Here is a 27,793-nt window from a genome sequence, read left to right as displayed (position 1 = left end):
CAGAACTACATCAAGGGGCATGTTCAAGTTCAAAACGGTGCGCAACGTTTTGCTACGGTTTCCGGGTTGAACGTCATGTTTCCTGGAAACGGCGTGCACCGGTGTGCAACGGGGTTTGAGATGCGTTTTCTCTTGTTTGGTGGGTGTGTCAGAACTGCAGTCCAATCAGCAGCAACATGTATTTAAAGCACGCGGTATTAAAGTGAACTCGCACAATGGCTTCAAGGAAAATAATGTACAAATGTGTTCGTTGCAGCGCGGTATACGCAACAACTGAGGACATTAGAAGACATGTTTGTCGTAAGTTTTATTGTAAAAATATAGGATATCAACATAATGATGTAGTTTTTTATATTTTTAGCTTCATTGCAAGTGTATGACATTTGGTATAGAAATAAACAATGGTAATTATAAAGTGCTTTTCCTAAAAATGAGAAAGAAAATACAGGGTATTAAAACAGTATGAACTACAAATAAAGTCAGTATGTGAGGCTAAATAGATGTGTTTTAGTCTGAATTAGGTAAGATGTGTGCTTCCATTTCAGCTTCAGCAATCCCTTTGGGACAGGCTAGTGCATCAAATGGGTCTAGTCAACTTCCACCGGGCCCACACATTCCCGCTGCACCACAGAAGTTAGCTCCTGCACCACAGAAGTTAGCTCCTGCACCACAGAAGTTAGCTCCTGCACCACAGAAGATGGCTCCTGCACTACAGATGATGGCTCCTGCACCACAGAAGTTAGCTCCTGCACCACAGATGATAGCTCCTGCACCACAGAAGATGGCTCCTGCACCACAGATGATAGCTCCTGCACCACAGATGATAGCTCCTGCACCACAGATGATGGCTCCTGCACCACTGCATTTGCCTCCAGATCCTACACCACTTAATTTGTCTGTTGCTGGACCATCACCTTCCTGTGCTCCAAAGTGGGCATCAGTGTCAGACCACCAACATGTGCCAAAAGGTACATAAAGTTCATTACTTGCACAACTTTTCCAATGATATATTGTCTGTGACTTATCTATTTAAATGTGTGCTTTAGATTCAAAGCCATGGACACACAATGCAACATTGCTTTTAATTTCTCTGGCAAAGCAAATGGCTGAAGATTTTCAATCTCCTGTATTAAAGAAAGTAGAAGTGTGGAAAAAGGTAGCTGCACAAATGCAGGCAAAAGGCTATGACTTTGGAGCAGAGGCATGTGACAATAAGTTCAGGCAGTTAAAACACAGGTTTGTTTTGATACTGGCATTTGCATTATTTTGGGAGTTTGGCCACTTGAAGACATTTGCTATGTCTGGGTTTCTCTTAATAGATACAAAACAATAGTGGACAGTAAGAAGAAGACTGGGAGTGGTGCCAGCAGCTGGGTCTTTTTCTCATCAATGGAGGACCTTCTGGCTGATGATCCCAGTGTGGAGCCGGTCCTGGTCATGTCATCTTTTGCGGGTGATTATCTTTTCCATGTTAATTTTTTTTGTGCCACATTAACCAGAATTAGCACACCAGATTCAAAGAAAATCTTATTCATTATTTACTAAAAATAGTATTATGTAAACATTATTGGATGTTAATTGTAGGTTTTTAATTAAATCACTCTGTGATGGTCTCACATTAGCATCCATTTTGGATACATAGTAGCTCCAATGTTCTTGTACTTTTGTTAATGTACTTTTACTCCATAACTTGGTAGGGTTGCTAACAACTTTATTTAAAGGATGTCTATTGTGTGGCTCAGGTAATTAGAAGCTGGGTTAACTGGATGTTTAAAGAAGCTTTGTTGGTACACTGTTAGACTTTGCCGTAATTTTACAGTAACTTACCGCAAAAAAGCCCAGTAAAATACCATTTATATTATTTACGGTAAACTATTGTAATATGCACTGCATTGTGGGTATTTTGTATGAATTTTACAGTAACTTACTGTATATGGTCATTTACAGTACTTTACTGTTTACGCAAAAGCAGTAGTGCTACTGTAAATGAAGAAGACAGATTTCTAAACATACAATTAAGTTGTAATCATTGCCTTTGTCATTGTGTCCACAACTTGTAATACTCATAGAGCTATATGCATATTGTATTAATGTTTTAGGCCTATTAAAATGGCATATGATAATGTTTTTTCCCGTCTTGTTCTGCAGATGAAAATCATGAAATCATTCTCATTTCACACACTGGATGTTAATTTTAATAGTAGCACTTTCTCCAATAAAAAAAAAAATAAAAAAAAAATAAAAATAATAATAATCCACAACTGCCCATACAGGCAAATGAGGCAATTTTTGTTTTATTTTTATGCCAGGTAAAAGAGCACAGGTGTGGTGATATTTAAATAATAATAATAATAATAATAATAATAATAACTTTGCTTAGACCTCACACATTTTAAATTGTTGCTCACGTGCAAAGCCCGCGCAACAACCTGGCAGAATGTAAACTGATGTTTGTGTGACGTGTCGAGTGCGCGCAAAACTGACGTCTCTCAGAGTGGATCGCTATACCTAGACGCCAGCTGTGAGTTTTTCTGAGGTAAGTAGCTGCTACTTTTTACTTAACAAATTTATTTTATAAGTTACTTTTACAACGTAAACCATTACCAATATCAATTAAATATAGCTTAATGTATGACGAAAGTAAATTATACAATCTAATAGGCTATACTAACAGGACAGTCTGAAGGAACTTAGTTTTCCTCAAAAACTGCCGCTTTCATATCCCATTATGTCATACAGTTGACTGACTGCCTTTTCCAGATGTAGCAGCTACCCAATCTAGTATTTACACAAACAATGGTTTTCCGTATTTTTTACGACCAGTTATGGCATATTTTACTCGTCATTTAAATGAATGCCGTTAAATGTGTGTGACGTTAGGCTATTTAAAGTAACGTTGGCGCGTATTCTCAAACGCACTCTCTCGCGGTCTCTCTCCCCCAGTCCACCGCAAGCAAGAGCACCCTCTGAAATAATGTATTGGCGTAACAGATTTGGCAAACGCTCCAGTGCATATTAGTGCTTATTTGTGTTCACTCTCTGGAGAATGGCAAATTAATCTTACAACGCGTTTTGCAGCGGTGAGCATCAATGTAGCCATTCACAGACATAACGTTAGTTGTCTGGTCTCTTGAACACAATGAGTCAATGACCTATCAAAGGTGTTCAAGTTAGTCAGAATCTACTCACCGCTCATAAAATAGTAACTCTTTTAAAGCAATGTAAAGGCAGACCAATAGATTAATTGAAAAAAAATATTAATTGAAAAACATTTTAGATATTCTATGCTAATTATTGGTAAAACTGATTCTCTTCTCCCTTTTTTCAGTGTTGATTGTCATCTGATTGTGTAAGTGATCCCAGATCTGTGATTTAACATGTTCATATAGCCTAGTCATTAGCCAATAATCATTGATGACAAATAATGTTTCTTCTTTTTCTTTTCCCTGTGTCAACAGAAGCTAACTACAGCCCAAAGGCTCTTTTAAGAGCCACAGCACTGAGGATCTTTGGCTTTGTAAGTATATGTTTTGACTAACTATCAGAGGCATTACGTGATTTACATATTGTAATGCATAACTTGCAGGGCTCTACACTTACATTTCTTTTTAGGAGCACTTAGGTAATTAAAAAAAAAAAAATAATTTAACCTTAATAAAATTTTTATAAAAAATAAAGTAAAACCCTGCCCTCTATTTAATATTCCGTTTCACATGGAAATACTTCACGAAAAGTCGTTTGCAACTTCCGGTTCACTGGGACTTTAATGAGGCTCAGAAGGGGCATGAATGCATTTAAATTCATGATAACAATGTTTTAAATTGTTTTAATGTTTTAAATAGAAGGTTTTGAATATAGAAATATTAAATGATTTAAATAACTGAAAAAATACTTTAAAAATTAAACTAAAACCGCCAGTAGGGGACGGTAAGTCACTGTCTTTGTCACTGAATCATTCATTCAGTCAGTTCGTTCAAACGGCGGATTTATTCAGGAACAAAGCAAGCGAATGTCTTTTTGAATGGGCCATTGAATCATTGACTCACTAGATTCGTTTGAAAACGCAGATTCATTCATAAACGAAACACCGCTGTGTAGTAGTGGGAAGTTTGGATAATTTTACTGACTCGGATCTTTGAGTCTCGTTCAGCAAAATGAACGAATCTTTTTTCGAGTCATTTCGTTAATTTCAGAATAATATAAATAAAATGGCATGTAAAATATCCCAACACATCTAGAACTTACGAAAATGTTGATTACATTTGTAAAAAGAATAAAAATAAACTATAGGGTATTATAGCCAAAGCCAAATTATAAGAAACCAAAATGTTTTATTAATTGATTAGTTGTTTGGGCTTAAGTTCAGGCTATTGCAGTGTGACTCTGTTAGTTCACCTCACCTCCTGATCCAAGACGTTCTTTCCTTTGCAACTTCATATTTATCACGTTTGTTCTCCTCCTCTCGTGTCTCGAGACGTTAGTTGTCTGCTCGTCAGTGTCTGACTCTGATCTGTCTGCTGGGCTGTGCCGTGTGTGATTCAGCAGTGACGGAAACAGAAACGATTAGTTCATCTTTCGAGTCTCGAGTCTCGGGTTCGGGTTCGGGTCTGAGTCTTTCGTTCTTCCTGTCAGTCCCAAATTAGAGGCTATGCTGTCAGTACCGGAAAGAGAAATGATTCGTTCATCTCTCGAGTCTTCGGGTTCGAGTCGTTCGTTCTTCAAGCCACAAACCAATAGCACTATGCAGAAACAGAAATTATTAGTTCATTTTTTTTCGAGTCTTCGGGTTTGAGTCCTTCGTTCTTTTGTCACGTGACCGCTGGTATCTCGCATCAAATACAACATTATATTCGTATTATTGACTGCGTCTGAATGTATATTGTTTTATATTTAGGAATTAAAATACAAAATATACAATAAACATTATCTGAAAAATAAAAGTTCCATCTATATATATTATAGAAAATAATCTTCATGACAGAAATTCACAAATATAGCGTATATACATTTGAGAACAGAAACGCATCACTCTACGCGCTTGTTTGTAAAAAGGTTGTGAATTAGTATTCAATACGGTGACAAGTCACGTGACAAAAGAACGAAGGACTCAAACCCGAAGACTCGAGAGATGAACTAATCATTTCTCTTTCCTATACAGACAGCATAGCCTCTATGGGACTGACAGGAGGAACGAAAGACTCGACCCGAACCCGAAGACTCGAGAGATGAACTAATCATTTCTGTTGTTTCCAGTACAGATTCAGATCCCATATGTTGCGTAATGCGCATGCGCGGTCAACACAAAATGTTACATTGTGTCTGTACTTTGTTATAATGAGAGGATTTACGAGCTTGCATAACTCAGCACTGAACAAACCCCAGCGTTTTTAGCGGTGGATTTGAACTTAAACGCCTCTGATTGGCCATTGTGCTCAAGAAATCAACAGATTAGTCTGATTTGCTACATTGCTCACCGCTGCAAAAACACGTTCCCTCTCCACAAAAATAAGCAATTTGGTTTGTTTGCAAAATCTGTTTGGCCAATATGCTGTTATTAGTTATACTAACTAGAACCAGGCCTGATCGGGTCAGCCGACTGGTGCTCCTAAATACTTTTTCACAGTCGCACACAGTAATTTTCAGTCGCAGATGTTTTAAAAGTGAAACAATATAAGACTGAAATGGTTGCACTGTAGAGCCCTGACTTGGCATCTAATTGTTATCTTGTTGTGATTGTTTTATAGTCTCATGTGGGATATGCCACTGCATAACATGACAAAGTAATTATAAATGATTAATTGCATGCACTTAAAAATATGTATTCATTATTTTTTATACAGATCATATGCAGCCAGAAAGAGAGAGAGAGAGAGAGAGAGAGAGAGAGAGAGAGAGAGAGAGAGAGAGAGAGAGAGAGAGAGAGAGAGAGAGAGAGAGAGAGAGAGAGACCTGAACAAGTATGTACAAGTGCAAGTTTTGCAGTTTGTGTTTTTCACATTTAAGAACATTCTGCAGTCATGTAAAAATACACCAACACACATCAAACCATAGGTTTGCTTGTGGAGATGAGCAATGTCCTGCTTCCTTTAAAACATTTGTGACATTTAGATCCCACATGCACAGGAAGCACAGGCGTTGTAAGCCATATAATAAAAAAACTCAGTTCAGAGGTACTCTTGATTGCAAAGTTGATGGATGTCCATTTGTGGCAGATAATTTCTCATCTTTGTGTACTCATTTGAGAATGCACATCAAAGATGGAAAGAAAGTGTACTGCCCCTACGATAACTGCTGCAAATATTTCAGAGTCAGATCATCCTTTTCTGCACATATTTCAAGGAAACATACACAGGTTGCCACTGCTCAGATGTCAAGTCCCTCAGAAGTGATCCGTGGTACTCCTGAGTTCAACCTTTGTCTTTCAACAATAGCTGATTATGAAGAGGAGGAATGTGTTGTGCATGAATCATTTTTACATGATTTGGCACAGTTCTATCTGAAAATGCATGCAAAAATGCAGTTGCCAGCTAGCACTACACAGTGCATTATTGAAGGGTTTCAGCATATTCATACCTCTAGTTTTGCAAACTTCTTTGACAAGTTGAAAGAGAAACTTTTAGAACTGAATATTCCACAAACTAAGATAGATCAAATTCGTCATAGTCTCAGTAAAGAGGATCTCTTCACTCTATACAATGAAGGACCACTGAGATCAGACAAAACAAGAAAAACATTCTACAAGCAGCATTTTGATTACACTGAGCCAATACCAATTTATCTGGGAACTGATACTGCTGGCAAGGAGCGCTTTTGCCAGTATGTGCCTATCAAGGAGACATTGCAAACCCTCTTCAGACAATCCAGTGTTAAAGTACAGTGCAGCCAAGCAAGATGTCACAACAGAGATGACATGGTTTTGGAGGATGTATTGGATGGAAAACATGTAAAAGAAAATTCTCTCTTAAAAAGCACTTCTTCATTGTCTCTCATTCTTTACCAGGATGCATTTGAAGTTGCAAATCCACTTGGCTCAGGAAAAAAAAAACACAAGATCTTAGCAGTGTACATGAGTCTTGGTGAGTTAGAGCCACAAAACCGCTCCCTAGTAGATCCGATGCAGTTGGTCCTGCTCTGCAGAGAGAATGACTTGAAGACTTTTGGAATTGAAAAGGTGTTTTCAAGTATTATCACAGACCTTAAAGATTTGGAAGATGCAGGAATTGATACAGATGATGGCAATAGAAAAGCATCTGTAATTTCCATTTGTGGTGATAATCTTGGCTCCCACTGTATTGGAGGCTTCTGTGAAAACTTTAGTAGCAGTATACATTTTTGCAGATACTGCTTGATTAACAGAAGTGATTTTCAGAAGACCCCTCTGAAGTTAGGCCCCAAAAGAACAGTTGAAGTGCACAAAGAGATTGTGAAACAGCTTTCCACCACTGGTCAAGATGTAGTACAGGGAGTCAAGTTTAACTCGCCTTTCAATTCATTGAAACATTTTCATGTTTGTACTGGGCTACCTCCATGTTTGGGCCATGATCTTTTTGAAGGAGTCGTTTCCTATGACTTGGCATTGTATATTGATCATCTGGTGAAACAAGAAAAACAGTTCACATATGCTCAACTAAATAGATGCATCACACAATTTAAATACTTAGGAAGTGATGGTCTCAACAAACCTTGTGAGGTTAAGGCTGATGGCAAAAGGCTTTGTGGCTCTGCAGCACAGAACTGGTGTCTGTTGCGAATGTTGCCATTGTTAGTTGGCAATAGGATACATAATCCAATGGATAGTCAAGTCTGGCAGTTGTGTCTTCAACTAAAGGAGATGGTCGAACTCATTTGTGCTCCCAAAATTCACCATAATCAGATTGCTTACCTGAAGACAATCACAGAAGATTATGTCCAATTGAGATGCAGCCTCTTTCCTAACCATCCACTGAAGCCAAAACATCACTATTTACTCCATTACAGTGACCTAATTCTGCACTTTGGCCCTCTTATTCGTTTGTGGACCCTCAGATTTGAGAGTAAACATTCATATTTTAAGGAATGTGCTAGAAAACTCCACAACTTTATTCATCTATGCAAAACTCTGGCAGAAAGGCATCAGTTACTTCAAGCCTACCTTTGCAGTGGCTCAGTGTTTCCCCCTACAGTTCAAGCTGTTGGTGAAATCAATGAATATGATGAGCAGCTTTATTGTGGTCGTATTCAAGAGGCTGTAAGGGCAGCTGGCTTTTCAAAAGAAACCATGTCTGAAGTGTCAGCAGTGGTGTACAAAGGCACAAAGTACAGAAAAGGGTTTGTTGTTGCGTTGAACGCCAAAGATCAGGACTTCATTTTTGGAAAAATATCAATGATTTTCATCAGTCATACACAAGTGCACTTTGTGGTTGACATGCTTCAGTCAGTGCTTTTGATTGATCTTGGACTTCATTGCCTTGGAAATTCAGAAGAAAGATTCATGTGTGTCCATGCTGACAGTTTGTGCGATTACTACCCTCTTCCAGTATATCAAGCTTCAGGACTAAATGTTGTCTCCCTGCATCATGCAATATGCTTTGTCTAAATCACTACAGATATGGATACTGAAAGCTTTCGATGTGAAATTAAAAAGACATTACCTGAACTGGAGGATGAGACGTTGAGGACACTTGTTGCACACCTGATAGAGGTTATTGGTGTCAGAAAAAGAGAAGACCTTATATTTGTTGGATCCGATGACATTACTCTTTTTCTGACTCCAATACAGAGCCGAAAACTCATCCAAGCTTTCAAAAATGGTGAGTGCATATTATCAATCCTATTCACAGCAGAATGTCTTTAAATAGATAGTAAACACCCCCCCCCCAAAAAAGTCTGTCATCATTTAAGTCACGTCACTTACTCACCCTGAAGTTGTTCAAAACATATATCAATGTTTTTTTGTTAGTTTTTTTCATCCTCTGGAAGCAAACTGTTTGGTTGCCCACATTTTTCAAAATATAATAATTTTATGTTCAACAGAAAAAAAAAATCATATACATTTGGAATAACTTGAGGGCGATGGCAGAATTATTTTTTTGGGGGGGGGTTTTGTGGGTGTACTACTGTCTTTTTAAGTAGTTCACCCCAAAATTAAAAATTGTGTCCACACCATCAGCACCAGGACCTTCAGCTCCACCCACTCATACCCAGTCACCAGAATATTAATGCCCCTCACCTGTCACACCCTCAACAAGCATGGATGACATGGATGACCCACCTTCCTATGCCTACCTTCATTGTCCTCTTCCAGAGATTAATTTCCTCGGACCAGTTTTCTTCATTGTGCTTGTCCTCAACTCTGCAAGCAGAAAGACTCATCAGTCAAGTGTGACTTTCATTTGAACGGCTTATGTTCATCACTCATCTGTCTGAAGATCTTCCAGATCACCACCAACCTTTTAATAAAGAACTGTTACGTTTACCTCTGTGTCTCCTGAAAATTCTTCATCTGGCTTCTCACTTGGAAACATACTACTTACCCACAAAATCCCGATCCTTTGACTAAAACAGTCCATATTCCCCAACATTCACTTCTTCCTCCTTCCACTCCTTCGGCGGTAGTGCAGCATTCAGTCCCATGGCCCAATCATCAACCTTTTCTGGAGCGGCAGAGGATTGCAGAAGATTTCTCCTAGAATGTTTGCTTTGTTGTTTTCTAACCTCCATCGCCAAACTCCTGAGTCCTCCATCGTCAAACTCCTGCGACCTCCATCGCCAAACTCATGAGTCCTCCATCGTCAAACTCCTGCAACCTCCATCGCCAAACTCCTGCGACCTCCATCGTCAAACTCCTGCGACCTCCATCGTCAAACTCCTGCGACCTCCATCGCCAAACTCCTGCGACCTCCATCGCCAAACTCCTGCGACCTCCATCTCCAAACTCCTGAGTCCTCCATCGTCAAACTCCTGCGACCTCCATCGCCAAACTCCTGAGTCCTCCATCGTCAAACTCCTGCGACCTCCATCGCCAAACTCCTGAGTCCTCCATCGTCAAACTCCTGCGACCTCCATCGTCAAACTCCTGAGTCCTCCATCGTCAAACCCCTGCGACCTCCATCGCCAAACTCCTGAGTCCTCCATCGCCAAACTCCTGCGACCTCCATCGCCAAATTCCTGCGACCTCCATCGCCAAACTCCTGCGACCTCCATCGCCAAATTCCGGAGTCCTCCATCTCCAAACTCCTGATTCCTCCATCGGCAAACTCCTGCGACCTCCATCGCCAAACTCCTGAGTCCTCCATCGTCAAACTCCTGAGCCCTCCATCGCCAAACTCCTGCGACCTCCATCGTCAAACTCCTGAGTCCTCCATCGTCAAACTCCAGCAACCTCCATCGCCAAACTCCAGCAACCTCCATCGCCAAACTCCTGCGACCTCCATCGCCAAACTCCTGCGACCTCCATCGCCAAACTCCTGAGTCCTCCATCGTCAAACTCCTGCGACCTCCATCGCCAAACTCCTGAGTCCTCCATCGTCAAACTCCTGCGACCTCCATCGCCAAACTCCTGAGTCCTCCATCGCCAAACTCCTGCGACCTCCATCGCCAAACTCCAGAGTCCTCCATCGTCAAACCCCTGCGACCTCCATCGCCAAACTCCTGAGTCCTCCATCGCCAAACTCCTGAGTCCTCCATCGCCAAACTCCTGCGACCTCCATCGCCAAACTCCAGAGTCCTCCATCGTCAAGCCCCTGCGACCTCCATCGCCAAACTCCTGAGTCCTCCATCGCCAAACTCCTGAGTCCTCCATCGCCAAATTCCTGCGACCTCCATCGCCAAATTCCTGAGTCCTCCATCTCCAAACTCCTAATTCCTCCATCGGCAAACTCCTGCGACCTCCATCGCCAAACTCCTGAGTCCTCCATCGTCAAACTCCTGAGCCCTCCATCGCCAAACTCCTGCGACCTCCATCGTCAAACTCCTGAGTCCTCCATCGTCAAACTCCAGCAACCTCCATCGCCAAACTCCAGCAACCTCCATCGCCAAACTCCTGCGACCTCCATCGCCAAACTCCTGCGACCTCCATCGCCAAACTCCTGAGTCCTCCATCGTCAAACTCCTGCGACCTCCATCGCCAAACTCCTGAGTCCTCCATCGTCAAACTCCTGCGACCTCCATCGCCAAACTCCTGAGTCCTCCATCGCCAAACTCCTGCGACCTCCATCGCCAAACTCCAGAGTCCTCCATCGTCAAACCCCTGCGACCTCCATCGCCAAACTCCTGAGTCCTCCATCGCCAAACTCCTGAGTCCTCCATCGCCAAACTCCTGCGACCTCCATCGCCAAACTCCAGAGTCCTCCATCGTCAAGCCCCTGCGACCTCCATCGCCAAACTCCTGAGTCCTCCATCGCCAAACTCCTGAGTCCTCCATCGCCAAATTCCTGCGACCTCCATCGCCAAATTCCTGAGTCCTCCATCTCCAAACTCCTAATTCCTCCATCGGCAAACTCCTGCGACCTCCATCGGCAAACTCCTGAGTCCTCCATCGTCAAACTCCTGAGCCCTCCATCGCCAAACTCCTGCGACCTCCATCGTCAAACTCCTGAGTCCTCCATCGCCAAACTCCTGAGTCCTCCATCGCCAAACTCCTGCGACCTCCATCGCCAAACTCCTGAGTCCTCCATCGTCAAACTCCTGCGACCTCCATCGCCAAACTCCTGAGTCCTCCATCGCCAAACTCCTGCGACCTCCATCGCCAAACTCCTGCGACCTCCATCGCCAAACTCCTGCGACCTCCATCGTCAAACTCCAGCGACCCCCATCGCCAAACTCCTGAGTCGTCCATCGCCAAACTCCTGCGACCTCCATCGCCAAACTCCTGAGTCCTCCATCGTCAAACTCCTGAGTCCTCCATCGTCAAACTCCTGAGTCCTCCATCGCCAAACTCCAGCGACCTCCATCGCCAAACTCCTGCGACCTCCATCGCCAAACTCCTGCGACCTCCATCGCCAAACTCCTGAGTCCTCCATCGTCAAACTCCTGCGACCTCCATCGCCAAACTCCTGAGTCCTCCATCGTCAAACTCCTGCGACCTCCATCGCCAAACTCCTGAGTCCTCCATCGTCAAACTCCTGCGACCTCCATCGCCAAACTCCTGAGTCCTCCATCGTCAAACTCCTGCGACCTCCATCGCCAAACTCCTGAGTCCTCCATCGCCAAACTCCTGCGACCTCCATCGCCAAACTCCTGCGACCTCCATCGTCAAACTCCTGCGACCTCCATCGCCGAACTCCTGCGATCTCCATCGCCAAACTCCTGCAACCTCCATCGCCAAACTCCTGAGTCCTCCATCGCCAAACTCCTGCGACCTCCATCGTCGAACTCCTGCAACCTCCATCGCCAAACTCCTGCGACCTCCATCGCCAAACTCCTGCGACCTCCATCGCCAAACTCCTGAGTCCTCCATCGTCAAACTCCTGCGACCTCCATCGCCAAACTCCTGCGACCTCCATCGCCAAACTCCTGAGTCCTCCATCGTCAAACTCCTGCGACCTCCATCGCCAAACTCCTGCGACCTCCATCGCCAAACTCCTGCGACCTCCATCGCCAAACTCCTGAGTCCTCCATCGCCAAACTCCTGAGTCCTCCATCGTCAAACTCCTGAGTCCTCCATCGCCAAACTCCTGCGACCTCCATCGCCAAACTCCTGAGTCCTCCATCGCCAAACTCCTGAGTCCTCCATCATCAAACTCCTGTGACCTCCATCTCCAAACTCCTGAGTCCTCCATCGCCAAACTCCTGCAACCTCCATCGCCAAACTCCTGAGTCCTCCATCGCCAAACTCCTGCGACCTCCATCGTCGAACTCCTGCGACCTCCATCGCCGAACTCCTGCGATCTCCTTTGTCGAACTCCCTCTCATGTTAACAAAACCCTATATATTTACCTGAATATTACTTGTGTCTTCCAACATATATTCAGTGTGGAATCCTCCCATTCATCTGCAACAGAGAAAACCAGCCACATCATCTCATCACTTGAAGTATCAGTAATCTCTCAATACTCAATACTCAATCTCTCAATACTACTTGCATAGAGTTTACATTTTGGGGTGAACTAATCCTTTAATTAAAGCCTATTTGAATTGACTTCATTTTAAGGGGTATGATTACCACAAGCATTGTGTACTTTATAAAGTAATCAAATAAGGACTGCCTGATGCCAGTGGGAAAGACACTAGGTCCAGTTGATGGAACTGGCAGTGTTAGTGTTGAGCCCTGCTGCAATTTATTAATGTGTGAATATTGTATCTGTGTATGTGAAATTCATGTGGAACTCTTTCATACTCTTTGTAGAAGCAAATGGGCAAGTGGCCTCAACTTCTTCAGAGGGTCAGGAACCTCATGTTTCACTCCCTGTACTTATACTGCCAGATGGATTTTCACCCAGTGCCACACAAATTTCCCCACTCCCTTCTGAACGACAAACTTCCTCAAACTAAAACAAGTCCTGGATCAGCAGCTTCCAAGTTCCATGGGACAAAATGCCAGCACGACTGTTACAGGCAATGGAAAAAGGTTGCTTGGCTCACCCAGAGGACAGAAGGGTACTGATTAGAGTTGTTGTTGAAGCAATGCAAGCACACTGCAAAAACCCCAGTAAAGCAATCTGTACAGAAGTGGCCAGATTAATTGTATGCAAGTACCCTGGGACTTTTGCTGATAAGACTGGAGAAGGTGAGCTGCTGGGGTGTGGTTATTATTCACTGTTCAGACAGCTTAAAACCAGAGTTGAGCACATAAATAGAGACAATGTCAGTAATCGAATCCGACAGCCTAGGAAAAGGTCCAGTGATGGCAGCAGTGGTAATGATGCTGCCATAAAAAGAAGCAGAACAGATGTGGATAGTTATGGGTGTACAAAATGGCAACCCACTAATCTTCCACAAGGAGAACCAGCAGAATCATTGGAAGACAAGAGAAAGATCTTGGTAACCATCTTCAAGTCAGAAGGACCTACAGCTGTTGAGACAATGGACGTAGAGAGGAATATGGAAGTGACCTATATTTATCAGAGGCACATGATAAATACTTGGCCCCCTCCCAGTCTGTGTGAAGTTGAGGAGCAATGGCCGTTTCTCTTCACTAAAAGAGGTCTCTGCAGTCATTTTCATATGCTCACTGATATTGATATTGACACACGCCTCCATGAAGCTTTCCTCACCAAGGGCAGGAGGATTGTGAACTTTTTCCTAAATCAAAGACTAAAATGGAGCCAGGACATCCAGGCTTTGCTACGAGAGATGGAGCATGAAAGCATGAACAACCATCATGTCTCTATCGCTGCCATTCTTCTTTTAATGAAATACTTTCAAGAGAAAGAGGACCACATCTTCATCTTGACAGATGTAAAAGTTCTTTCTTTACATTTTTTACACCATCACTCTAAGTTGAAATCTTTTATTTTTCTTAAATAGAAATTATTTGCAATATCTGAGAATCTTTTCTTTTTTTTCTTTCAGCCAACCTCGACCAAGATGTCGATTGAGCAGGAGATGACATTGCCTACCACACCGCGGGTGATCATGCTAGGTATGAGACATAATTGTTGAGAATTCTATTACAAGAAACAATTTAGCTGAAGATGCCTTTGTTTTAGGGAGTAGTCTGCTGTTTGCAACCCACTGGATGGTCAGCATTGAGGGGAAGGTCTTCTATGAAGCTAACCAACTTCATAACTTTGCCAGTGCTTTCGCTGTCTTTTTCGGCTCCTTTTATGTGTTCAATCTGGAGTATCAGGAGTCAGCATGCACTACGCTGGAGATGATACAGAGGTGAGTAATTCACCACAAAAAACTTAAAGGATTAGTTAACCCAAAATGTCACACCCCATGTCATTCCAAACCTGTATGACTTTCTTTTGTGTAATACAAAAAGAAGATATTTTGAAGAATGTTGTTATATATATGTTGATATATATATATATATATATATATATATATATATATATATATATATATATATTAGGGGTGTAACGGTTCACAAAATTCACGGTTCGGTTCAATACGATACACTTGTGTCACGGTTCGGTACGGTTCGGTTCGGTACGTTTTCCATAGGCTACAGCAAAAATAAATAAATGCCAGAGAAAGTTCCTTGAATTATTTTATTTATTTTTTATTATTTTATTTAATGAAACTATAACATCATAAAGTATGATTTTTTTTTTTTTTTTTTTTTTGCTTTTTTTACTGAGCAATAATGGAGCTATACTTGACTCTTCTTATGAGTATATAAAACAAAACAGCTCCTAGGACAAAATGAAATGTAATATTGTAGTAGTAGGCTAGTTAAACAAAGGTTTATTTTAGTTCAGATTAACATTTGAGGGCAGCAATTGTATTCATAATGTCAAAATAAAACAGACGTAATGTTACTTGAAAGCATTATAGCCCACTATTCCTGACAAACTTCCATACCTTGCAGTTAGTGTTACTACAGCAAATCCATTCCACGGTGAATGTTGCTGATCTGTGGACACCGGCCAGTTCATTCATGGCACGATGTTTCTTCCTGGTTTCCACGTCAGCGCTGTTTGATCCGTTAATAACAGAGAAATGTGCATGTTTCTCACTAGATCTCGCAGCGATGTTATTACTTCAGTGGCGAATTCAAAAAGCATTTGAAATTCAAATGCTTTCTTTACTGGTCTGGATCTCTTAGCGCTGTGTGGTGTTGCTTGATCAGGCTCGCGCATAGGGCTCGCGAGTCCCGCTTCACAGGTCAAAACTGATAAACGGTCCACACAAACACAATAAGAGTAGCTCAGTTTCGTTCCTTACATTGCATTTGCCAGTTGATGTTGTGGTCGCGCCAGCCTCTATGAGCGCGCTTGCCATCCGCGACGCGCCTTCATTTGAAATAACGAAATTTTGGTCGGCAGAAAAAATGGTCCAACGAACCGTTCGGTACGTAATGCGTACCGAAAACCGAACCGAAAGCCTCGTACCGAACGGTTCGATATGAATACGCGTATCGTTACACCCCTAATATATATATATATATATATATATAAATAAAATACCATGGTCTGTCTTAGGGCTGGGCAAAATTTTCAGTTTCTGTGGTAGTGTGAGCATATCAGTGAACACCCCTGACCACTCGGTGAGTTTCACGTCTTTGTAAACGAAAGTTTAATGCATTTTAGGAAGGACTGTTCCAGTGCACCTATGCAGCCATTGTGGAGGTGGGGGGGTGCTACCACAGAAGCCGAAAAATTCTCGGGACAGCAGCATGTGTCCAAATTTCAATCTTAACCGTTCTATTTCATCAGAAACGATCTGAAAACAGGGCTTTAAGTGTAAAATACCGAACTTGTCCTTTAATGACTGTTTGCTTGTTTTTAAATATCTTTGAAATTTATATTAGTTAGTAGTTTTAGTTGTGGTATCGAAATTGTAATCGAGAATTTCACTGGTATCTAAAATTTTGGTGTCATAACCTTGTTAATTACAATACAAACTTTTTTGTTATCAAAAACAATAACTATTCCATTAATGTATTACCTGAATAAAATGTTACGCACTACTTTATCTCTGTGTATGATTTAAAGTGGGCAGAATGCTGGATCTAACGTAACTGGCGAAAGTAACCGTCAATTTGTCCCTTCCGGTCAAATATTGTGAACTTACTGCAGCAACAACAGTTTTAAGTTGTCAGTGCTGGCAAATGACCATGGTATAAGCGGGATTATCCATGGCTAGCTGTGCATTAAATGATTTCGGGTCATTTCGTTTTGGGTGGTTCTTTGCCTCCATGTCATGCTTTAAAATCGATTAATGCAAAAGGCCGCTTTTAAAGATGACTACTGTATGTGTTAATATGAACATTTAAGACCTGTGTTTGTTTTTAGATTCTTTGTCAGGATCAATCCTGAAGAGGGCACAAAGTGCACTGCAAAATTCGGTACAAGCCGAAAGACAGGTGGAACTGTGCAGAGAAAAGTTGCAGCCATCAATTCCCGGGTAGCAACATTCCTGCAGAGGCTCACGGAATTTGAATGGAAGACTGCAAATTAGGTAAGTTTCTAATGCAGGGCTGGACTGGGACAAAAATTTGGCCCAGACAGGCCACCACAATCAGTCAAACACCAGTACACAATCTTTGCAGTTCCATTAAATATTTGTCCCTACTGTACTCAGGGTGTCCGTGGATCCTTTAAAAGTCTTAATGTCTTAAAGGGTTAGTTCACCCAAAAATGAAAATTCTGTGATCATTTACTCTCCCTCAAGTTGTTCCAAACCTGTATGACTTTCTTTCTTCTGCCGAACACAAAAGAAGATATTTTGAAGAAAGTCGGTAACCAAATGTCTGATGGACCCCATTGACTTCCATAGTAGGAAAAAAAAAATACTATGGAAGTCAATGGGGACCAGCAACTGTTTAATTACCAACCTTCTTTAAAATATCTTCTTTTGTGTTCAGCAGAAGAAAGAAAGTCATACAGGTTTGGAACAACTTGAGGGAGAGTAAATGATCACAGAATTTTCATTTTTGGGTGAACTATCCCTTTAAATTTGTTAATGAAAAGATAAGGCCTTAATCAGCGTTAAAATGTCTTAAATCCAGGTTTCAAAGGTCTTAAAATGCAACCACAGAGAAGATTAACATTTTATTTGCACTTGTTGCTTTCTGAAATGTTAAATCCATGTCAATGCATTGCATGTTATGACTGCTTAAAGTTACTGATGCATTTGAGCGATAAAGAAATGTGGGTAAATGAGAAAAAGGCAAAATGCCAAAATGTGTGTAACTTATTAAAATTGCAATAAACCATGCAAGATATCTGAATTTAGCACTCGCATACTGACAGGCAGCACTTTGTGCACACTCACTCGAAGAGTGAGCACACAGTCTGTCAGCACTCGAGCACCCATTTCAGTTCTGTGCTTTTACCAATCAAATACACACACTTATGTGTCAAAATGCATGACTTGACTAGTATTCACGTAAGCCCAGAAATTGAATAGTCCACAGTAGGTCATGTCTTAAGTGAACATAAATAATAGGGAAAAAATTGGATGCATGTCAGTAATTATATTGGATCTGTGCATTCAGTCTTAAAGTGACAGTAGCCTATATACAGTATACTGATGCTGTTTGCCATTGCAATCAAACAACAAAAGACAAAGAGAATCACTCACTGCTCTTGACCCGATAGCTTTACTATTCCCCCAAACCTCTACAAAGCTGAGTAGTAAGTGCTCTGGACAAGTGGACTTGTTGATTCGACTGGCACTCTTGGGATAATAGGTGGCAGTGGACTACTAAATCTCCATAAGTAGAAGTACAAGTAATATTTAAAGAAAAAGCTCTGTTAAGAAATTAAATCGAGGTAAAAAGATAACTGTGAACTACACACCAATAGAAAAGCAAATAATATAACCTTTTAAATAGAAAGGTGGAGACAGAGGGAGAAAGGTGAGAATGATAATTAGGTGAAAGGATCACAGTTCTGCTATTTTTAATATAGGAAAATGTAAAGCGATAGTTGTATAGTGTACACTTACTTATTGTCTATTATGTGCATTTAAAAAACTCGACAATCTTCTCAAATTTTTATGAGAATCGTGTAATTCCTTTGCCAAAAAGAAGAGAAAGGTTTAAAGAGATTCGCCCAGAAATAAAAATTCTGTAATTTACTCACTCTTATGTTGTTCCAAACCTGAATGAATTTATTTATTCTGTTGAACATAAAAGATGATATTTTGAACAATGTTGGAAACCAAATAGTCATTTGACTTCCATAGTATGAAAAAATTAAATTCTATGGAAGTCAATGGGGACCTGTGCATTTCTTAGAGACAAAACATGTACAATTCATATCACATGTGCAGTGCTACCAAATCTGGGGCTGGTGCTACAATCTGTAGAAATTGCTGTGTGAGTGTGTTACTCCAAGGATGTAATTGTTTTGTTTTGTTTTCTCTATTTATTTATTTTCCCCTTTCTCCCTGTTTCTCTCTCTACTTCCCATATGCAGAAAGGAATTGATGCCACCTGACACCAGTGATCTGCTGTGATTGGAGGAGAGGGAGCTTTGAACTGTTTTGAAGTGTATTTTTATTGTGAATTTTTATTTATTTAATTTTTTTTGTTTTGTTTTGTAACTTAGTTTCGTTTTACTTATTAGAGGATTTGTTTAAAATAAAATATTTTGTTTGACACAAAGCACAAAAGCATAATAAACAATATGCTGATGTACATGGACTCAAGTCACTTTTTTGGGGAATTTGTTAAATTCAATACCATTAATGTAAAATATAAATATTAAAATATTGTAAAATAAATTGTTATAAATATTGTAATAAATAAATAAAATGACTGTAATATACTGTAAAATGAAATTGCAGTAAGGGAATCATACTGTAAAATTAAATCGCGGTAAGGGCATCTTACTGTAAAATGAAATTGCGGTAAGGGCATCTTACTGTAAAATTAAATTGCGGTAAGGGCATCTTACTGTAAAATGAAATTGCGGTAAGGGCATCTTACTGTAAAATTAAATTGCGGTAAGGGCATCTTACCGTAAAACACATTTACAGGTAAGCTACTGTAAAGGGGAACTTACAGTAACTTACTGGCAATAGTGCTGCCAGTAAGTTACCGCAAAAATACGATAAAAAGTCTAACAGTGTACATGACTCAAATTTAGAGGAGATGTCCATGTGAAAAGCAAAAAATTAATTTGTTAGAGGCAAGTGATGTTTGCTGCCTTCATCACCATTTTAAGCCCACGAAATGAATTTTTTTTTTTTTTTTTTTCACATAGAGGCTTCTTCAGGATCATCAACTTCACAATCATCAACTTCGCAATCATCAAATTCACAACCCAAGGCATCAGCAGAATGTAGCAAAAGGAGAAGGCGCAAGTCTGAAGCACCTGAGTGGTTTGAACAGTATGTCAGTGAGCAAAGACGGCAGATGTCAGAAGTCATTAGCCTGCAAAAACAAGCAGTGGAAGTGGCAAGTGAACGTAACAACATCTTAAAAGATTTTGTTTCTGCTTTGACGAAGAAATAGCAATTTATGTTTTCTCCTTTTGCTACATTCTGCTGATGGTTAGGTTCTATTTTGTTTAATTACATGATGTACAGTATACTGTATATGCTGAGAGAAATAAATGCAATATTGATCACCTCACCTTTGTGCCTTTTTATTAATTATTTGACTTCCATTCTGTTATGAAACAAAAACTTTGGAAAACTTAGGTGTACACAATAAGAATGAGTTTAACAGAAACTTTAATCATCCCCCACCAAAAATAAAGCAAGTTCATCCCTTTTTCTTTGACCTGAAGTATTTTCAGGGTATCCTGCTTCACAATCATTGTCATTGTTGCCATCCACTTCTTCACAATCCTCCATTTGGTGGCCTTCCTCCCCCAAGAGGAAATTGTGTAAAACACACGCAGCTGTGATGACCACTGGGACTTTTTTAAGGTCTCCCATGGGCAAGTATTTTAGTCGTCTCCATTTCCCCTTTAGAAGGCCAAATGCCCTTTCTATCACAACTCTGGTGGAGCTGTGAACCGTGTTAAAGTTTTTTTGTCTTTGGGACAAGTGCCCATTATCTCTGTATGGTGTAATGAGAGATGTGCTGAGTGGGTATGCAGAGTCTACAGGTGGTAGTCACTTCTCATCACATCCTGGAGATAGTTATTTAATGGGCAGTTTCGAAACACTCTAGCATCGTGCACAGACCCTGGCCAACCAGTGTACACATCCAGGAACCTCATCTGTGATGTACACACTGCTTGGAGTTGAATACTTGCATGTCCTTTCCTGTTTATGTAACTGTTTCTATGGAATGTGGGTGCTAGGATGGGAATGTGTGTGCCATCGATTGCTCCAATGACTCCAGGAAAGCCAGTTTTGTTCTGAAAGCCATTTGCCAGGTTTGCAAACTCATCCTCTCTGGGCCATTGAATGTATTGGTTACTCAGTGTACAAAGGACCTTGCAAATATCTGAAAAAATATAATGAAGGGTTCCCTTTGACATATCAAACCGGTCTGCAACACCCCTGAAGCTCTCTTGGTTTGCCAACAACCAAATAGAGCACAGCAATTTTTTCGGGATGTCCAAGGTTCTGTTTACAAGGAAAGGACCAACTTTCTCACAGAGAGCCTGTAGAAAATTATATGCAACATTTATATTAGAAGTTTCTACATCCCTGATGCTGTAAATAAGCTGAGACCAATCTTGCTATGGCTGTTGTATACACACTGATGCACATATTGCTTTATACAGTGGAATTTGTAAGTAAATGTAATTAACATCAAAATAAATTCACTAAGAGCAAGTATATTGTTTGCACATGTTTACTTACATTACAGGCAAAATAACAGAAATAATGAAATCACAGGTATAGATCTGGAACTTTAAGTCTGTCACAATATTATGTAGTAATTGCAATGTCTTCTGGTCCTTTCCTTAGGAAGGTTTGCTAAACTGATGAAACGCTACACATCTCTATATATTTTGCTATTGAATTGTGAAGTGACAATTTCATATACTTTTCTATACTCCTCTGATTATATAATGGTAAATATTACAATAATATAGCAAAACAACAGTGATCAACAATAATGATAAGAAATAAGAAAATAGGGTCATACATATCATAACACAGTCTCGGAGGTAAGAAGTGGATTATCATTCACCTGAAATGTTTGTCTTTTCATCCTAAAATGCGAGGCAAATGTTGCATCACAATAATTAGGAACCACAGTTTCCACAAATCCCTTCACTCGATCGAGATGTTCTCTTTTGTTCTGGGCGGCAAGTGCAGTAACTGTAACATCGGGCATATTTTGTAGCATTGAACACATATTTAGACCGACTTCATCAGGCTCCGAAAATTCTTCCCAAAGAACACAAAGAATAGCCTTCTCGGCTGCCATAGTTGCAACTCTTGCGTCATCACAACAGTGTGTTCAACGCATCACCGTTTCTGTTTAAAAAACGTTGTGCAACGTTTTGTCGGGGCTGAACGCAGCCAAGATGTTAGGTCTGGCAACTCACCATTGGCACGGCTCAATCCGAGGGGCGGGATAAACGGTTGTCTCTCAAAATCCCTCTGCACGCAATAGGATAGCGCTACAACCAATCAGAGCAACTAAGAAGGCTAGTTGGTATATTAAACTTTTGCCGTATCCAGTCGGCAAAACTCCGAACACATCTTCCTTTTTTAAAAATGACTTAAGTGCCGTTCTTTGCTCTTTTCTCAAAGAAAAGGTTAACTCCAAGTCCTCCAGAGTCGCGGCCAAAGCCGATTCGAAAGACTGTTCGCCAGCAGCAGCCAACCGTCGCAACTCTGTCGTCATTATGTTAAACCCGCCCCGCCTACTCTATACACGATGTGATTGGCCTGACCTGAGTTTGGTTTTTCCAGCTCGAAAGTCAATGGAGAGTTGCTAGACCACACTGGCTGCAAAATAAATGTTGCTGCCGCTAGGGTGCGTCTAGATTTCTAGGCTAAAGGAGTGCCATCACGCCCATATTGTACTGGTCCCCACAGATGTGTTGCTGGAAAGTGCGCGTTTCATGTCGTGCACGCGCATATGAACGCGTGTTAACGCGTGATGCGGTTATCTTTTCCGAGCTGCAGTTATCATGGTGTGCGCCCCGTGCCAAATTTAAACATTCGACCGACCGACCGATCGAGCGTCTATCCGAACGTCTTGTACTTTTGAGCGTCTTACTGAATGGGTGATCCACGTGACGACCTGACGTGAAGACTTGACGTGACGACCTCAGCTCTTGAAATTAGCTGGGGGTTTTTTTTATTACTATGTAAGTATCCAAGCTGATGTGTAAAGACTCTAAATGGATAATACAGGCACTAAATACAGATATGTTATATCTAAAATAACTCTCAACCATTTCCTGCATCCTGCTGCACTTCCGTGAGTTAATGAAGAAGTAAGGTGTTGTTGGCTATTCTAAGTCCTTCTGAATGATGAACTGAAAAAGCTACCACCAGTATATCATGACTTTCTCTGTAGCCGTTATTTCATGACAGAAGGATCTAATGTTTCAAACACCAGACTCACCAATTTTAACTGTACTTACATACAGTTGTAGGCTACTGTTAATTAATGTCTTTGTATTTTTCCATATCAGTTTATTTATATTTAGGCTAGGCCTATATAATTTTTATGCCGTTTGCTGTTTTGTTTTTTTTCTGTCAAACTGATTAATTATATATTGTCTGATATATTGTTTTACAAGTAAGAGTTAAAATTTATAAGATAAAGGCCCGGTTTCACAGACATGGCTTAGCATAAGCCAGGAGTAGGCCTTAATGTGTACTAGTTAAACTGGGGCATTTAAGTACCTTTCATGAACGTGGCTTAAAATAAGCTTAGTTAGTCTGAGACTACAGAGTCCTGGAGTAAATTAAGTAAGCTTAAATGAAAACACCTGGGATAGGCCTGATTAAGTTGAGTATAAGCACATGCCGTTGGGCTGATGGTGCTCATAAAAACCTGGAATGGACCAGAAAACATTATTATCGGTGTACATTTTGACACAAAGCAATGGCAGATGCAAAAAGAATTCGTTCCAAAAACTTCAGTGAGTATGAAAAAACACTACTGAAACAAATTTTGACCAACCATCCAGTTATTGAAAGTAAAATCCACACTACTGCTTGTGAGCAAAAGAAAAGGAGTGCTTGGAATGCAATTTGCAATGAATTTAATGCAAATGAAAATGCAACCACAAGAACAATACAACAACTTCAGGTGAGATTTCTTCATTATTATTATTGCTCATTTCTCATATTCATATTTTTGGGACAATTTATAATGAATGATTTTTGCCTGTATAGACTCTGTGGAAGAACCTTAAACTGGCTTTAAAACGACAGAATGCAGAGATCAGAAGACAGCGATTTACTACTGGTGGTGGACCACCAAATAAAGACAAAACTGATGAATTGAGTGACTTGCTGTCTGGAATAATACAGCACCAGCAACCTCTGGATGGTATACCAGATGATGATCACTTGAACAGTTCAGATGAAGATCTGAGCACAAATGGTATGTTAGAAAGAAATTGATTTCTTCCTTTGGTACATATATTCCACTCTGTCAATTTTTATTCTTCTTTCATTGTAAGGATCATGTGAATTTATTTGTGCCTCTGTTTTTCACCACAGAAGAAAGGAATCTGAACGGGTTGGAAAAGCCAGAGCACAGTGAGTGTGTGCCTTCCACATCTGCTCCTGCATCCCTGAGAAAAGATGCTGCCACCACCTTTCAGCAGAGAACAAGCAAGATGACCATCCATGAAAAGTTAGCTAGAGAATTTCATGAGGAAAAAATGAAATATCTGAAGGAAGAACATGAAATGAAAATGAGAATTCTACAGGTTGAATTGGATATGAAGTTGGAAGAAAGAGGTATGATCCAAAAACGATACAGTAAGGAGGCAATTGTGATTACCAGCCATGGTGAACAATATGATGTATAAACAATAAAAACTAAAATAAACCTTTTGTCATTTAGATATTCATGACTGAGTGTATTTAAACAACCACAAACTACATTTTCAACCAGTATTGGTTTAGTAATTTTTTTTAAATTTTGCTGCACACTATTTTAATTTTGTACTGAGCAAAAATTATCAAGGCAAAATAAGGCATAATGAATACATTCCATATTGAAATACATCTCATCTAGCTGAAGTGCTGCAATGTGAAAGCAACTCTGTGTGCAAGTCCTCGTTGGTCACTGGCTGCCTCAGTCATGGGCACATCTGCTTCATCGTCATCTTCCATTGGAGGATCAGGACAGCAGCGCTGCTTCAGGTAGTTGTGCAGCACCGCTGTAGCAATGATGACCTTGCAGCATCTCCTTGGCCTGAAGCGAAGTGTATTACGTAAACACTGGAATCGATTTTTCCATATTCCATACATGCGTTCAACCATGCCTCTTGTTCGGATATGAGCTCTGTTGTATCTTTGCTGCTCAGCTGTTGTGGGATTTTATGTATGGAGTGAATAAAAAGTTACTCTGACCATATCCACTGTCACCAAGTAGAAGTCCACTATACTGTCCACTCTGAAACTGAGCACATAATGAAGAGTTGACAAAAATCCTTGAATCGTGAGTTGAACCTTTCCAGCGCGCAACAATGTTTGAAAACTCTAAATTAGGTGTGCATACACCCTGAACGTTGATAGAAAACCAGTTCTTACGGTTCCTGTACTCCTCAGCATCAGGGGTTGATGGACACTTGACAGGAACATGACATCCATCTATACAGCCAATGACACCTGGGAAGTGCCCATATTCATAGAATTGCACTTTATATTTGGCTTGGTCAGCAGCATCAGGAAACTTTATGTAAAGACTCCTCAGTTCACAAATGGCTCTGCTGACTTTGTGAACTATTCTACACACAGTTGCTTCACTGGCACCACACAAATCACCAGTTTCACGGTGAAAGGTCCCGGACGCAAAAAACCTCAGTGTGAGCAGAACTTGGAGAGAAATGGGTAAAGGCCTTCCTCTCAGAGACAGACAGGAAAGTCTAGGCTCAAGCAAAGATATTATCTCCACTGCATTTTCCTTGGACATACGAAAGCGGTCTTGAAAAGCTGTGTCATCAAAGTAATGTAATGGATCACTCCTATCCACAAGTACTCTGGCTGGCCTCTGTTGTGCATGTTGGTTTTCATTTAGATATTCCAAATATTCCATGCTCCCTCACAAACAGTACTAAGCAGGAGTTAAACCTGCCTCTTTGAAGGATTAATTTCACCCTCTGAGGTCGGAAAACGCGCCCCCGCGTTTTGCTGGATTTTCTTCACATTGTAGTACAATAAACTTAAATTACTCCGTCATTTATGGTTATACAGAAAAAAGAAATACAAAAAAAGAATCTGTGATATTTCTACTTTTGTATGTGTCCACTTACAATCAAATCAAAACATTGTGCTTTTGTAAAATAAAGAAAATAAACAGGGTGTGCGTTCTGCCTCTCCGTCGCGGTGAACTTTTTTTTCTTGAGCACGTCTATAAACTGAAACATAACTCAGCGAATACTTCTCACACATTTATGAGCCATACACCTTTATACACATTTAAGTGTGTACTTTTAAATGATCGGATTCAAACTGAAAACAAATATTCTGTGTTTAAGTAATTTGTATAAAACCAACAGGATGTCCAGTATCTCAAACGCTTGCTAATTACTTTTTAATTCGACACGCCCACTCGCGCAAAAGTGATTCACATGCAAATCTCCACATGGAACGCGAACGCCCTCGTTACCTCAAACACAAAACACCAAAACACTTCACAAGTCTCTGCTTTTCGTCGAGTTTGGAAGACGCGCTGTGAGCTTACATTGGATTTACATCAGAAGAAGAAGAACGCGATTTGAAGACAAGAAAGATGTAAGGTAAGAAATTCTTACTTATTAGTTTATGGTATTGTTGCATAAACTTCACATTGCAGTTGAACTGTTGCTAGATATATGGTGAATATTATACTATTTAGACCCGTGTTTACTGTTAAATACTGTTTGTGGATATCTGCTCAAACATAGATATGTATAACCATAATGTTTAATATTTTGGAGCGCGATGGCGTTTGAATGTATCATATTTTGGAGCGCGCTGTGGGTTTGAATGTATCATATTTTGGAGCGCGATTGCGTTTGAAAGGAAAAATGCACCAAACATTAGGCTTTATGTTTTTACTATTATCTCATTTCATATCATCATAACGAATGGAAACATTTGAAGTAACATAAGATAATCAATATATTTTTCTCTAGCATTGTTACTGAAATATTTTGGAAGATTTATAGGCTGCTTTGTAAAATAAAATTATTTTATGCAGTACTGCACATAGCTTATGCCTACAAGGCACAACAAATATGGTGTTCTTTATATTATATATTGTTGGAAACATTTGTGTGTGTGTGTGTGTGTGTGTGTGTGTGTGTATTCTGTGAATTTTAAAAAGCAATTTTAACCAGAAAAATCTAAAATGTATTCCCAAAATCGTGCAGGCCTAGTTTCTCTTGATACCAGTATGTTCACTTTTTTCTTTTCTTTCAGGGACCAGATGCAACTGAGTCCTGCTGACTTCAACATTCACATGAGTCTCTGTACATGAACATGGTAAAGTGAAAATCAAACACCTTGGAAATGGTATGTACAATGTTTTTAGGAATGGCACAAAGGTCTCTGTCTTTGGATCATTGTTTTCAATGTGCTCTTTTGTCATTTGTTGTGTATTTGTGGATTATGTTGTGTTGTAAATAAATCCAAACAATCTAAAAGCCATTCTTTTTTAAATCTCCTCATTCTTTGTGCAAGGTTGCTCTGAATGACAGGGCCTGATCGCTCCTAATAGGGCAGTTAGGGGAGTGTCTTTGTCTTTCTCAGGTGTTAAAAGCTTACATATTCATGAGATGATCACGCCTCTTCAAATATGGCTTTGTCACACAAAACACGTCTTAGAAATTTTAAATCAATATATTGTCTTATCTGAATGAGCAGTCAGGGTGATTTTCACATAGTTTTGGAGCAAATATTCTAGGCTACGTCATACAATTTTCAAAAGTCTTGTGAAGAAATAATCAGTATGGGTTTCATGGCCTTATTTCAGTGAGAATTTTTTTTTGTATTTTCATAAACCACGCATAAATGTCATTATCTCAAAACTACAAACTTTTACATACATGCTGCTGATATATTATTGTAGCAGAGTTTGTGCTAAATACAGTGTAATTAGACTTTAGCC

General features: G+C 40.3%; 1 protein-coding gene, 1 long non-coding RNA gene and 1 pseudogene across 3 annotated transcripts; 2 read left to right on the top strand and 1 right to left on the bottom strand.

Moving 5' to 3' along the window:
- The first annotated feature begins 19 nt into the window (after positions 1–19).
- On the top strand, positions 20–20,159 carry LOC309503437 (uncharacterized protein). Its single transcript, XM_082176268.1, has 4 exons — positions 20–968; positions 1,047–1,236; positions 1,320–1,453; positions 19,800–20,159. Exons 1-4 carry the CDS (start codon positions 527–529, stop codon positions 20,048–20,050), a joined length of 1,017 nt encoding a protein of 338 aa, XP_082032394.1. The 5' UTR covers positions 20–526; the 3' UTR covers positions 20,051–20,159.
- A 3,547-nt stretch (positions 20,160–23,706) lies between these two features.
- On the top strand, positions 23,707–24,317 carry LOC309503560. The gene is made up of 3 exons (XR_014207729.1): positions 23,707–23,776; positions 23,863–24,073; positions 24,193–24,317. It is a non-coding gene; the product is annotated as an uncharacterized lncRNA (long non-coding RNA).
- A 384-nt stretch (positions 24,318–24,701) lies between these two features.
- On the bottom strand, positions 24,702–25,768 carry LOC309503436 (putative nuclease HARBI1; annotated as a pseudogene). The gene has a single exon. The product of its transcript is annotated as a putative nuclease HARBI1 (transcript).
- Between the last annotated feature and the right edge of the window lie 2,025 nt (positions 25,769–27,793).

This window comes from Leuciscus leuciscus (assembly GCF_965113295.1).
Source record: "Leuciscus leuciscus genome assembly, chromosome: 7".
Classification (NCBI taxonomy): Eukaryota; Metazoa; Chordata; class Actinopteri; order Cypriniformes; family Leuciscidae; genus Leuciscus; species Leuciscus leuciscus.
Note: the sequence above shows the minus strand (reverse complement) of the source record. Positions and strands in the feature narration are given on the sequence as shown.

Excerpts from the sequence above, each read along its gene's own strand:
- LOC309503437 (XM_082176268.1), top strand. The coding sequence starts at position 527 with ATGTGTGCTTCCATTTCAGCTTCAGCAATCCCTTTGGGACAGGCTAGT. Across the intron at positions 969-1,046 it reads CCACCAACATGTGCCAAAAG|ATTCAAAGCCATGGACACAC; the intron begins GTACATAAAGTT and ends TGTGTGCTTTAG. Across the intron at positions 1,454-19,799 it reads GGTCATGTCATCTTTTGCGG|AGGCTTCTTCAGGATCATCA; the intron begins GTGATTATCTTT and ends TTTTTCACATAG.